Below are 13,832 nucleotides of genomic sequence, written 5' to 3' on the forward strand. Positions count from 1 at the left end.
GCCCGCATGCAGCAATCGAAGATCCAACGCAGCCAAAAATAAATAAATAAAACAAGTAAATTTATTAAAAAAAACCCAAAAAACTCAACAGTAAAAAGAAAACCTGATTGAAGAATAGGCCAAGGATTTAAATAGACATTTCTCCATAAAGAGATACAAATGGCCAATAAGCACATGAAAAATTGCCCATTATATCCTTAGCCACTGAGGAAATTATAACCCAAATCATAATGAGATACCACTTCACCTCCACTAGGATGGCTATAACAAAAAAGGACAACAGCAAATGTTGGCAAGGATGTGGAGACACTGGAACCTCAAGTTGCTGGGAAGAAGGACAATGGTGCAGCTGTTTTGACAAAGTTTGGCAGTTACTCAAAAAGTTAACAGCGTTACCACATGACCCAGCAATTCCACTGCTGGGTATACACTAAGAGAACTGAAAACATATGTTCACACAAAAACTTGTGCGTGAATGTTCATTGTCGTGTTATTCGTAACAGGCAAAAAGTGAAAACAACCCAGTGTCCACCAACCGATGATGGATAAACAACGTGTGGTCCATCCATACAATGGAGTATTATTCATCCATAAAAAGGAATGAAGTCCTGACACATGGTACAACATGGGTGGAGCTTGAAAACATTAAACTAAATGAAAGAAGCCAGCCACAAAACACCACATACTGCATGATTCCATTTACATGAAATGTCCAGAATAGGCAAATGCACGGAGACAGAAAACGGATTAGTGGATGCCGGGGCTGAGAGGAGGGAGGAAGAGGGAGTGATGGCTAAGGGGTTCAGGGTTTCTTTGTGGGGTGATCAAAATGTTCTGGATTTAGATAGTGGTGATGGTTGTAAATACAACCTTATAAATATGCTAAAACCCACTGAATTGCATGTGTTAAAAAGGTGAATTGTATGGCATGTGAATTATATCTCAGTTTAAAAGAAAAAGAGATTACAGAAGCTACCGGATAGACGTGAACACTAGAGAGAGTATGCACAGTCAGAAGAAAAAGCTGACGCTGGAGCCCTGGACAAGATGTTTTCCTTGTGATGAGAAAACTCTTAGGATTTACTCTCAACCGCTTTCATGCAGCTGTCTGGGTTAATTGTATTAATCACGTGGCACCTTGCATTCTTAGTACTTATTTATCTCATACCGGAAGGCTGCACCTTGTGACCACCTTCATCCACCCCCAGCCCCCCGCCCAGATCACCCCTCATCCTGACTTTCTCTAGCAAAGCTTGACTGGCTGTTAAATCCCAGGCTAACCTGTCACTTGAGCCCCATGGAATCCACGTGATCTCTGTCTCATTTGAAGAGTCGATTCATTCCCCTCGGAGAACCGAAGTGAGGATCAAGTGGGGTTATACACACGTCTGCGCACGCACACGTTTATGTCAAAGCGGAAAGTGCTAGTGTTTTAGACTACTTTCTAGGGCACTTTTAGTTTCATGGCAAATTTGAGCGGAAGGTACAGAGATGCCCCACTACCCCCTGCCCCCCTACATGCACGGCCCCCCCACTATCAACATCCCCACCAGAAGCTACATTGGCTACAATCGATGGATCTGCACTGACACGTCACCGTCCCCTGGAGCCCAGAGTTTACACTGGGATTCGCTCTTGGTGGTACCTTCTGTGGGTCTGGACAAACGGATGAGGACACATATCCCCCATCACCGTATGCTACAGAGTGCTGTCACCGCCCTGCAAACCCTCTGCCTGCCCACCTCCGTTCCCCGCCCCCAGCCCCGAAAGCCACGACCCGGTCACTGTTCCCAGAGTCCCGTCTCTCCCGGAATGTCATACAGTCGGAATCACACAACACGCAGCCTTTCCTGACTGGCTCTTGCGCTCAGCAGTGTACCCTTAACACGGTCGGCATCTTCTCGCCGTTTGATAACTCGTTTCTTTGCAATGCTGAGTGACATTTCGTGGTCTGGCTATGGCAGTTTATTCATCCGTTCGCCTACCGCAGGACATCGGGGTTGCGTCCGAGTTTTGCTGACTGTGAATAAAGCTGCTGTAAACACCCATGTGTAGGTTTCTGTGGGGACATAACACTTCAGCTCCTTTGGGCAGATACCAAGGAGCGTGACCGCTGGGCTGTAGAGCAGGGGTACCTTGCGTTTGTAAGAGGAAAGTGCTATGTTAACGACCGTCTTCGACAGTCATTTGAGGTCGGAGGTGAGGACCCTCTCCTCTCCCTCACCCTCTGGGGTGGTGGGGTCATGACCCTGCTGCTCCTTGCTGACCGTCCGAGGGCCCTCACCTTCTAGAAACCTGACGTGGAGAGAAACCCTGCAGTAAGCCTTTTTCCAGCCCAGCCCTGTGGCCGGAAGGCCTACCTTTGAGTGTGGCTTCTGAGGCATTGAGGGCCCCCTGAATGACGGCCTGGGCCTCAGAGTTCTTCTTCTTCAGAAAGTCTATGGTTTCCCGTAAGTCCAGTAGCTCAGTGTCCTGAGAGAGAAACGAAGTGGTGTCACGGGTGTGGCTGGGGGACACCTGCTCTGTGCCCGGCCAGGGGCTGGGCTCGGGACTCTCCAGACCCAGGGGAGGGCAGGGAATCGGGGCAGGTGGAGGCCCAGGGCGGCAGGAGGGAGGGGGCTGGCCTGGCCTGTCCGTCCCCCCACCCGGGCTCTCACCTTCTCCTCGGCTGTCTCTGCCAGGTGCCGCAGGCGGCATGTCATGCTCACCAGGCTCTGCTCAAAAGCCGCCACCAGGTTGGCCTGAAACAAACACGTACGGGGGTTCCCCAGGTGCCTGGGTTTGGGGAAAGGAGGGGACGTCTGTGGGAGATGGCTGAGCTGACCAACGGCGTAGAGGCTCTTACACCTTGGTTCCCTTTCTGGCCCGAAGAACATTCCTGGGGGGCCCAGCTCCTTGAATGATGAAGCGGCACAGACAGCACCAGGGTGGGGCAGGTCTTTGGAGGCGTCTAGAGATGCGACACCTACTGTTTGCAGAGGTGGGAGTGTCCCCTGTTTCCAGGGGGGCGTCGCTTTATCCTGGTGTAACTCCTCCCCCAGGGCCCCATCACTCCCAGAGAACGGCTTTGGGACAGCTTCCCAGCCCCGCGCCCAGGGGGGCCTCCATTCTTAGGTTCTGGCTGCTCTTTCCCTGATCCTGGGGCTGGAGCGGTAGCTTGGGCCACCTCGCGGCAATTCCACAGTCTGGCCACTAGGTGTCGGGCCGGCTCCGCGAGGGGCCCCCAAGGACCTGGTGGGGGGCAGCAGGGGGAGCGGCAGGAACTCCGGCTCTGCCAGCAGGAAGGCCTGCAGGGAAGGGGGGCGTGCTGAGGCTGGGACCAGAGAGGGGGACGCTCGCTCCGGGAGAGGAAAGGCCGTGGCTGGGGGGGAGTAAACTGTGGCCCTTCGAGGGAGGGGCGCACGCCACACAGAGCTCTGGGGGCCTGTAACCCCTGCTTCCCCTCGGCCAGTGGCTCTGCCTCCCTGGGGGTCGACCCTAGTGTTCGCCCCCTGTCCTTGACACAGGCTGGAGGCCTCTCTAGTGCAGGCCGGGCTCCTTGGCAGGTCTGTGCCACGATGGGGTTACCTCCACCTGCTGGACCGGGAGCTCCTGCCTTCCTGGCCTTGGGTCACCTCTTGTTTGGTCCCTACGTCCCTGCCCGTCTGTGAGTGCATGGCTCCTCGTGAGAGGCCCTGAGATCCCGGCTCCTCGGGGCTTTTCTGTGCCGGCCTCTTCCCGTCTGGGGCTCCCTCTCCTCTGGGGGGGCTGCCGCCCCGCATCCTGTCCCTCCTCTGAGCCCCCCTCACCCCCAGCCCCACTAGGGAGCCTGTATGCCCTCGGGGCTCAGCCGGGGGTCTGGAGAAAGGCTGGCATGTGGGAGGGGGAAGGCGTCTAGGCTGTGCCCAGCGTGGGCAGCTGGGGAGTCCCGGTGAATAGGACACAAGGTCTGGAATCGGGGGACCCTGAGAACAGCAGAGAACCTTCCAGAATCCAGGACTCTGACCCTCAGTGAAAGCCTGTCTCCAAAATTCAGGACCGTCATGTCTGAGCATTTATTTTGTCCTCTCTTAGCCAAAAGGAACTTCCTGTTCTAAGAGAGTCACCTTCTAAACTCATTCCCTTGGCTCTGGCCCAGACTCGACAGCACGACACTGACAGGGTGTAAATGAGTCAGACAGGCTCATGCTCTCTGACACCCCTCCCCGGCCGCCGTCTCCCAGACATGAACTTCCTGGGCTCTGCCGGACGTGATGGCCTTGGGTGAGGCGCCAGGGACAGAAGAGATGGGTCTTGTTTCTATTACGATTCTTACGGGTCCCCAGCTGTGGGGAAAAGGCTTGATAGGAGCTTCGTGCAAGCCAGTAAGAATACAACTGACCAACTGAGAGTTTGGGAAAGAGAATAAAGAGAACACAGAGAACAACCAGTGTGGTGAAGACACCGCTGCCAGAATGCATTGGAAACACGCAAAACCGCGGTGCAGGGTCTTCTACCTGATTCCAGTGAGACCCAGGCCTGACAGCTGGGCTCCCCAGAGAGGAAGGGAAGAGAAAAAAACCAGCAAGGACTGCGGAAATTGCAGACATGGTTACTTTGTGCAAACACTTGGAAAGCTCCGCAGATCCGGCTCAGCTGTTGTTTACAGCTTTGGGGGAAAATGGCTCTTATGTTCTCTTTGCAGCTCAGTCGCCAGGGAGAGGCTTCTGCGGCCTAGTTTGTGGGGCAGCTTCGTTTCTCCCCATCTCACAGGGTGGAAAAACCGAGGCCACAAGAAACGTATTCTGAGCGGATGTACTCTGGGCAGGCTGAGGGCGGTGACAAGCACGCGGGCCCCCCAGCTAAGCTCAGGGGCCCAAGAAGACAAGGCAGCTGTGGGCGAGGAGCCGGAGCCCGGGCTGGCCTCCTAACAGTGTTGCGGTTCCCAGATGCAGCCCCACTACCCAGCTGTGTGCCTGCCCAGCGACGGGGTGAACAAAGACACGGATGCGCCCCAGGGCAGAGGCCGAGGGTTCCCAGGGATCTATAATTCTGATCCGTTGACTATTTCTGTCCACGGCCGATGGCAAGGCTGTTCCCACCTCCGCGCAGAACCACTGATATAAACCCTTTTCTCTTTCTCTAGGGGGTTCACAGACCATCGGACGGGCGCTCATCCGTACCTATTAATTAGGGTGGGGGTGAAAATGTCTCCTTAGAGACATCCCGACTCGGAGGAGGAGACCAGTCCCCAGATCCTCCGCTGCCTGGAATCAAAGCCCACGGGACACCTCATGAGACAGTTCTCCTGGGGCTGAACTCATGTAGTTTGGGCCCAGACAGCTGCCCGGCTGTCCCCTCCCCGGCACTCACGTTGGCGGAGAGCTGCGACGTCAAGGTGGCTACTTTCTCCTGGGATGACTCCAGTGCCCTGCGAAGCTTCCGGATTTGCTGCAAAGGAGAGGGAGACGCACTTACAGTGGCAGAAGAGGTGTAAGGCTTGCAAGGAGATGGGGTGCAGGGGTGTTAGGAGGCTGGGGCGAAGGCTGGGGACCCTACCTCAGACTGCATCCTCTCCTCAGCCTGGAGAAGGAGCACAGAAGGGGGGTGGGGGGAGGAGGGAGAGAGAGAGAGAGAGAGAGAGAGAAGGCGGTTACTACAGAGGCAAAGGCAGCGCGCAGAACTCGAGGAAGCGAGATGCAGAAGCACCAAGAGGCTGAAGCCCTGGGGCCGGGCCTGGCTCCTCACGGGGTGGGCTCAGACCCCAGACCACGGTTCAGTAAAACACACCTCTGGAGCAGAGGTCACAGCCACCTCTGCCATTGCCAAGAAGGCCAGGAAATGAAACTGCTGATCTGAAGGCTAACCCTATCGCCACCAACTTGAAGGAGTAAAGCGTTAGGGGCAGAACGAACCTAAGGACCAGCTTACGCCTCACGGGCAGACGCGGGCCCAGGGCCCACGAGGAACATGCGGCAGATTCTGCACACAGCGAGGGTTCTGGGGTCCCTGAGCGCGGCCCACCCTCCCGGGCACAGAACGCCTCCACGACCAAGGGATTCTCCGTATTTCAAAGGAGGCACAAAAGGCGCCAGGGTCGCTCAGGGATTGGAGGTGAGGCCGGAAGGACCACCGAGGTCTAGAAGCGCCCACTTCGTGCCCTAAGCTCCAGGGGCCCCCACCCCGCCCCGCCCCGCCCCCAGGAGGGTCCAGGGCGCAATTTGGTGCTGGGGGTGTGGGGGGGGAGAAGCGAGGCTCTTACTGAGGAGTAGGTGGAAGAGGCACTGGAGGCCAAGGACAGCACTGAGCCGTGAACTGCAAGAGAAGCAGAACGCAAAGGGTTAGCAAAGCGCTCGGCCGGGGAACCCGGGGAGGGTTCCCGGGAGGAGCGCTAAGGCCAGGGTTTGGGTTCTGATCCTGGAGCAGAGAGGGAGAACAGAACAGAGCACGCGGCTGTCTGCCCCGCCAAGGACTCGAGTTCCGGGCAGGGCTGGCCTGCCCCCTCCGGCCCGTGCTCTCTGACAGCCGGGGCGAGGGCCCTGTGCCCGGCCTGCTCCTCCGAGGGCGCAGGGGTCCGGGAGAGAAGATGCTCCCGGGCACGTGTCACCGCCTCCCCCATCAGGAAAGCACCATCGCTGCTGAGGAAGAGGCAGTTCCCATCAGAGCTGCTCAGAACGAAACGCAATTCTGCCTGTGCCTCCTCTTCGCAGTGGGGACCGTTCAGATGAGAAAAGTCTCCAAGTGCAAGACACTCATTCTGATTCTTCATGAACGACAGCCCTACTGACAGAACCGGAGCATGTTGGCAAGGAAAGCCCCCGGGATGCGCGTCCTGATGTCACCGAGTCTCACCCCCAGAAAGCTGGGCTCCAGCTCTGGCCACCGCGCCCAGAGGGCCGCCCTGAAGCCGGTCTTCGGAACGTTCTTGAAAGAGGAATGAGATGCCTAATTCTCTTAAGGCTTTAAGAGCTACCTCTGCGTCCCCGTAAGCGGTCCTGTCCTCTGATGACTCGGGGGATGGGAGGACGGTGGCGGCGTGCTCCGAGAGCGCCATCTAAATAAGCCTTGCACGCTGCCTCCCCTCCCCCACCCCCGGGAGAGGCTCCATCCCAAAGCCCCAGGGCTAGACGGTGCTACCCAAGGTTTCTGGGCCCCCAGACCCTTCAGAGGGATGGGCAGAAAGAGCTGAAATGGCCCAACTGGGTGTTCTGTGAATCAGACACGTGCGCGGTGGCGGCAGCGGTGGGCGAGGGGACCCAGCAGAGCTGGAATGAGCGTGAACCGCGCTGGCATGAAGTCTCACCGTCGTCCGTGGGGTCTCGGAAGGATCCTGACCGGATCATCCCCTTGGGTCTCTCGGCCAGGGACAGGGTGCTCCCCATTTGGGAGCCGCTGTACAGCTCGAAGGCCGCCTCGTGGGTGGGGATGCTGTTGGAGCGGGTGATTCTTGGCGTGGTGGCCGCAGTGGGACTCACTGGAAGGACAGAGGGGGGGACAGGAGAGGGAGGGGAGGGCGGGAGAAGAGGCAGGGGCGTCAGCTTCCGGCCCCGGGGGCGGGGCGCCAGGAGCAGAGGCGGATGGAGGGGCGGAGAGGAGGCCGGGCGGGGGGGGGGGGGGGGGGGCGGCGGGTGTGCAGGGGCGGGCGAAGAGCGTGGCCTGTTTGAACGCCTTTCCCTCGGGCCTGTCTGCCCCGGAGAGGTCGCTTTCGAAGGTCAGGCTGGGGGCCTGGCAGCTTTTCTGAAACCTTCGCATCACTTGGATGTGCCGATGAAAACGGGGTGTCGTGTTTCTCTAACACACAACGGGCTGCCGGGGAGGCCTGAGAGTTCAGAGCAAGACTCAGATCCGAGTGATGAAGAGAACCAGAGAGAGACAGCGGTCAGGCTGTGGGGCACACAGCCGGGCACCACGGAGGGGAGCGGGGCTCCCCATAAAGCACGCCGCTCTGGGCGCGTGCCCAGCATTACCCTGGCTGGAAGGCCAGAGCCGGTGAGCGTGTCCGGAAGGCTGTGCAGCCCTGCTGGCCCGCAGCCCCGCCCCCTCGGCCCCTGCCTCTCGGCGTGCATGCTTGGGGTGCGGGGGCTCCTTGGACACTCCGTGGACGTCCAGTCTCCAGGAAGACCTGGGAAGAAGACAACCTCCCTCTCTCGGGGCCCTTCAGCGTGTGTGAGGTGATGATCGTGGCTTGGCCTGGCCCCTCATCCCCCTGTGTGGTCTCCATGGAGACGGACAGCGAGCTGGCCCCGCCCTCCCTTTAATGGCTCTCAGGGACCAGATGACCTTCCCTTTAGCATCGCGCCCTTCTCTAGCAAGATGACCCCGACTCCTAGTTTTCTCAGATTCCCCAGTCGTCCCACAGGCGATGTCCCACAGTGGATTTGGAGACGCAGGAAGGAAGCAACAGGCCGGCCCGGGCTCTGTCCTCAAGGGCCCCTGGCACTCGGCCCCCAGGAAGCAGGGCCGTGGGCCCCGGCCTTCGCCCCTCCCGTCTCTGAAGCAGAGTCGCCTCCTGCTCACAAGCTGCCCCTTCTCCTCAGACACCAGGAAGGGTGAGGCCAGCACGGGGCTCCCTCAGTCCTGCCTCCGGGATTGGACGGTCCCGGCTTTGGGGCAGACCCACCTCTGCACTCGGCCGCTCACCCCCTGCCTCCCCAGCTGCCCAACGCTGCGTCGCGGCGCTGGGTGCGGCGGCTCCCTTCCGGCTGCACCGGGTTTTGCTGTGGGCCTCCCTGACAGCTCTTCCACGCCAACAGGCAGACTCTCTGATGCTGCAAGGACCCCACAGCCTGGGCCCAGGGGCCACGTCTCAGGTCAGGGTCTAGGCGCACTCGGCCGTGCGTCTCACGGTGGATGGATGAACTGAGACCCGTGAACCGGCCGCCAGGGCGCGAACCGAGTATGAGGTGAAGCCCAAGGCCCCGCTGCCCTGCCTGCCCCCCGGCACGGCGGTGACTGCGGACACTGACCTATGTTGGTGAGCTGGCCCTTGGCGCTCAGGGACATGGACAGCGCAGGGGGCGACGGCAGCTCTGGTTGGTCGTCGGACTCGGGCAGCCCCCCGATGGTGTGCGAGTGTCGCCGCTCCTTGGCCTCCTCCTGGGACTGGAGCTGGTACCTGCGGGCGGCAGCCAACAGCTCGGTCTGGGCTTCTACCACCTGAGCTCAGAGGTGGGCTCCCAAAGCAGGACGAGGAGGTGGGAGCCGTCGGGGCTGACTACGGGGGGTGGGGGGGGGTCAGCATCCTCCCAGACCTCGGGAGGGGCGGAAGGGCTGGGGACGTCCCTGCGGGGCTGCCCGAGGTGGGCCGAGATGACGGAGGCCCAGGACAGAGCTCGGCGTTCGAACCTCCCAGCAGCAGGAATCACCAGACTGCAGGACCTACTGCCCACCTGAGTGGCCAGAGGTGGCCCGCTCTCCCTCAGGCTTGGAGGGGGGGAAGTTCTGGCGGGACTGGGGCAGACAGCACGGGCTGGTGCAGGGAAGTGCGTGAGTCCCATGTGCAAGCCTGTCTCTCCTCTGTCACCAGAGCCCTGGCTATAAGGTGACGCACACACACAGTGAGCCTGGGTGGGGTGTACGGGAACCAGGTACACGTGACCGGCCGAAAGGGGCACCGCATGCATGACTGGAGCCTGGGACAGGGCAAGTTACGGTTTTTCATGCAGACCAGGAGCCCCAGGTATAGGAAAGAAAAACACACGTAAGGGTTACCTGAGCCCCTTCTTGGGAAGAGTATTCCGATCCCGCTGATTACTGCGGAGGAAAAAAAGAGAAGCACGTGGGTCCATCTTAGGAACTAGAGTTTGGGACCAGAGGTTTGACGGATGCAACACCGGGACCCAGGGCATCCGACTGTGAGTCCCCCGCCTCCATAAACAAAGGGGAGGTCAGCCACAGCCGCCTCTGGGCTCACAGTTTGAGAAATTTATCTGAGACGTTCGATGTTTTTCTCTGATTAGCTTCCCACTCCCCGGCACTGCTCCCCGGCAACCAGGGATTGAACCCGGGCCCTGGGCAGTGAAAGCGTGGAGTCCTAACCACTGGACCGCCAGAGAATTCCCTCTGATTAGCTTTTTAATGATCATACTGTGGTAGATGAAAACCAGGATGTCACATAATAGGGATGATCTGGGGCCAATGATTAGGAAGCAGACGCTTCGGAGGGCAGGTTGAACCAGTCACGAGGGCTTGGGGAAGTCACTGAACGTCTGTGTACTGGTTCCTCGTGTAGCAGGTGAGAATCAGAATTTAAACACAGAAACGAAATCCTGTTCCATAAGAGTCGCTGAGAAGCAGAGGAGGTTACTTAATGGACACACAAGTGTTGAAGGTCACCGAGCAGCAATCAAACACGGCCGGAGGCAGGGGCGGGTTCAGGCTCGGCCCCGCCCACCTACCTGTCCAGCTGCCCGGTCCTGGGGCTTTCGCTCCAGGGCAGCTCTTCAGTGTTCTCCTCTGCGGGGGCGGCGGGGGGGCGCGGGGGCTGCGGGGACGGGGGCGCTGCTGGGGAAGGCGCCGGGCAGGCTCATGGGCATCTGGAGGGACTCCATGCTCCTGTGCAGGCTTGAGAGCTTGGGGTACATGCGGGTCTCTTTGGGGACGCCGAAACTGCTCATGAGCTCCAGGCCCTGGGAGAAGCTGGCGGAGTTGATGTTGAGGATGGGGGCTGGGCTGGGGCTGAAGCAAGAAGGGAGGGGGCCCCCGGCGGCCGGGCCCGGAGCGTGCAGATCTGGGACCTTCGGCGCATGGGCGTCAGCGGACGCAGGGAGATCCAGGCTGTTGGAGTTGACCTTGTCCAGATTGGCTAGGGAGGGCGGCTTGACAAAGCTCTTAGCCGTGGCCCTGAGAGAAGTGACGATAAAACAGGACATTTAGGATCACGGAGTAAGAGACACAACAGGCAGGTGGGATCTCAGCCAAATCCTGGTCCTGTTTCCTCGCTTTCGGGCTCTTTGCAAAGCACGGGGGGCTTCTCTCAAGGCCATTGGGAAATACGGGGGAGGAAATCTGACCTGGGCACCATCAAGTCTTAACGAGGGGGCAGCACATGCATAAGGGAGACAAGGGTGGGTTTACACACAAATGGATGTGTGTGTGAGAAAATAGAACAGCAAAACCACCCAGGCAAGAGCTCGGAGAGGCTCAGAGCACATCGGGAGGCACTGAGAACAGCTCCGAAAGACGGAAGAGGCGCCCAGCACCCGGGGAACAGGGGGGAGGCCCAGGGGCAGCAGGGGACGGGCCGCCCCGTCTAAGGAGCGCCAGGACCCTGGGAGGATGCCGGGCACGCAGACAGGAGGAAGCGCCCAGCCTGGGTACCTGAGGGGGGTTGGCGGCAGCTCTGCCAACTTGGGGGCCGGGGAGTGGCTCGCTTGGCCCTTGGGCGTGCTCTCTGGGGAGCCCATGCTCTTCAGGGACACGCTGTCTGGGTCCAGGGCCACGGCCTTGGCCTTGGCCTTCTCCTTCTCCCGGTCCGTCTGGTTGACGGGGGCTGGGGTGGCCCGCCCGCCGGCCCCCCTTGGAGGGCTCCTTCAGCCTGGAGGGCGTCAGGCTGCCCTGCCTGGTGCTGAGGAGACTGGGGTCGATACTGCTGCTCACGGGCCAGGGGCCGGCCCGCCCGCCGGTCACGCTCATGGAGCTGGACTTGGCCGGTCGGGGCAGGCTGCGGTACTGGATGTTGGAACGGGCGCCCGGAGCCAGGAAGCCGGGCTCTGCGCTGTTGGGCACGTCCAGGCTGGTCTTGCGTCCATTTGCCGGCTTGACGGGGATGCCCGAGGACTTCTGGACCTTGCCGAGCGTGGCCGAGCCCCCGGTCTGCACGACGGTGGCCGTGCCTGTGGCGGGAGGGGGCTTCTTGTAGCCGAAGGATCCCGATGTGGATGGGCGCGCGATGCCCGAGGGAGGCTTCTTGGCGTCACCCAGGCGGTCGCGGCCGGCGTCCGAGGAGGAGCGCTGCAGGCCGGCGCTCTTCACCGCCAGCTTGCCCTTGTCGGCAGCCTTGCCCTCGGGTTTGCCTGCGGAGGGCGGACAGGAGTGAGCGCCGAGGCCAGCGTCTCCGGCCCAGGGAGGAGGGGCGCCGTGGGGCTTTAGGGTCTAACTGCGGGCAGGCGAGCGGGAGCCCCGCAGGCTGAGGACCCTTGTCGCCAGATGGGAGGGGACTCTGGGCGGGACTGGCCTCCGATTGTTTGTTTTGTTCTTTGTTGTTTTCCGCTCCCAGGGTAGGGTGTCCCAGTTTGGTTGAAACAGCAAAAGCGATCACAAAGATTGTCAAGAAGGAATGACGTCTAACACTGGTCCAGGGAGGGAAGGTGGGGGAAGCAAGGGGACTGGACCCAGCTGTGTCTGCCGGTGGTTAGGGACCAGAGGGAGCCTGACCGAGGCCGAGGGTCACCAAGGGGCCGCTCTGGGAGCGGCATGATTCTGACACTGTGTCAGGACCTCCCTGGGATGGCAAACAAGCCCTCAGAAAGACAAGGGCATCACCCGCGCGTCCCAGGAGAGGAGAGGGAACCGCTGGACAGTGTGAGGCAGGTCAGGCCAGGCTCCCCGCTCCTCTACAGCTGGGCCTAGGCTTTAAGCACGTGGCATTTGTATGCCCACATGTGCACGGCGGGCATCGTACTGCCCGTCTTCCCTGGCTCGGGAGGGCCTGGGGACTAGGGGGGACGGCACGTGGAGGCAGCGTGCGGGCTGGCCGTCTCCCGAGGGCTAACGGCTGTGAGGAAGCCAGGGAAGCAGCACTTGGCCCTGGTCCCCCCGGCCCCTTGTCACTCGGCTCACCTGCGACCTTGAGGGCGCTCTGGGCCGTGTGAGTGATGGGGGAGGTGACGGCCACCGGCGGGGTCTTGCCCTTCTTCAGGGACCCGGGGTGCCCCAGGGTGACGGGCTTCTTCAGTTCCCCAACCTTGGATGGGTCGTCGCAGCTCTCGGGCCGCTCCCGCCGCCACTTGGACGCCCCGGGCTCCATCTTCAGGCTGCCGCTGTCGTACTCCAGCTTCTTGGGGGCCTTCTCCTCCGACTCACTGAACCAGCTCAGCCCACTCTCTGCCAGCGAGCGCTTCTCGGAGTCCGTGCGCAGCTGGAGACGAGAGAAGGCAGAGTGGATGCTCAGGTGGGGAAGGGAGGACTGGGCGGAGGGAGGGACTTTGGCTGCCGGGCGGCCTGACTCTTCTAGAGCAGACAGTGAACCAGCCTTCCGCCCGCACCTCCAGGCTGCCAGAGAGGACGGCACACAGATCCCGGGCTTCTCTTCCTCTCCAGGTGGGACAGCACTTATGGGCATCCCTCCGAACTGGCGTGGGCGCTCGATAGAGGCCCGCCCACCAGGACAGCAGCTCACGCCTTAGGTGACTGCCCGGCAGCTAGGGATTTCTTTCCACCAGCTCAAGAAGGACTCGGCCAAGGGCACGTGGGAACCAACCCCACGGAGCAGGGGAGCGGACGTGCCACCCCGCGCACAGGCACGGCCCGGTCTGCCCCGTGGTTCTCTTGCAGAAGGCGGCCTAGGCATCCGCACGCCCACGTACCACTATAGTCGAGTTCCTGCGAGATGCCGTCGGCGTGGTGGGCAGGGAGTTGAGTGAGGAGCTGGCGTTGAACTCTTCCGAGCTGAGGTTGTCTGAGGCATCACTGAGCCCGCTGCTGATGGAGCTGCTCTCATCCCAGCTGCGGGACAGGAGAGAAAGGTTAGCAGTCAAGACAGAAGCCACGGCGAGTAATAAAGTTCCCATAATGAAGGCAGGATGGCTCTACTCCAGCATACAGACCGGCCAGAAGGGGAAAAGCTTGGGGGTTAGTCCTGGGTTTGCCAGCAACGCAAAGAGTGATTTAAACTTCCTTGTAATTTGGTGCTGTTCTTTCATAAAAGGAAGGGA

The 13,832-nt window shown here is 60.3% G+C and overlaps 1 protein-coding gene across 1 annotated transcript in view; it reads right to left on the reverse strand.

Annotated features, from left to right (window-relative positions):
- Positions 1-13,832, reverse strand: part of LOC103007795 (neuron navigator 1-like) — a 62,814-nt gene that overhangs the window by 10,461 nt on the left and 38,521 nt on the right. The window contains 14 exon segments of the mRNA XM_057539643.1: positions 2,361-2,472; positions 2,658-2,741; positions 5,332-5,409; positions 5,518-5,541; positions 6,221-6,273; positions 7,262-7,432; positions 8,925-9,073; positions 9,670-9,711; positions 10,356-10,441; positions 10,443-10,800; positions 11,278-11,474; positions 11,476-11,972; positions 12,739-13,036; positions 13,485-13,623. Of these exon segments, the coding sequence (XP_057395626.1) occupies positions 2,361-2,472; positions 2,658-2,741; positions 5,332-5,409; positions 5,518-5,541; positions 6,221-6,273; positions 7,262-7,432; positions 8,925-9,073; positions 9,670-9,711; positions 10,356-10,441; positions 10,443-10,800; positions 11,278-11,474; positions 11,476-11,972; positions 12,739-13,036; positions 13,485-13,623 (2,288 nt within the window).

This window comes from Balaenoptera acutorostrata, unplaced genomic scaffold (genome assembly GCF_949987535.1).
Source record: "Balaenoptera acutorostrata unplaced genomic scaffold, mBalAcu1.1 scaffold_711, whole genome shotgun sequence".
Taxonomy (NCBI): domain Eukaryota; kingdom Metazoa; phylum Chordata; class Mammalia; order Artiodactyla; family Balaenopteridae; genus Balaenoptera; species Balaenoptera acutorostrata.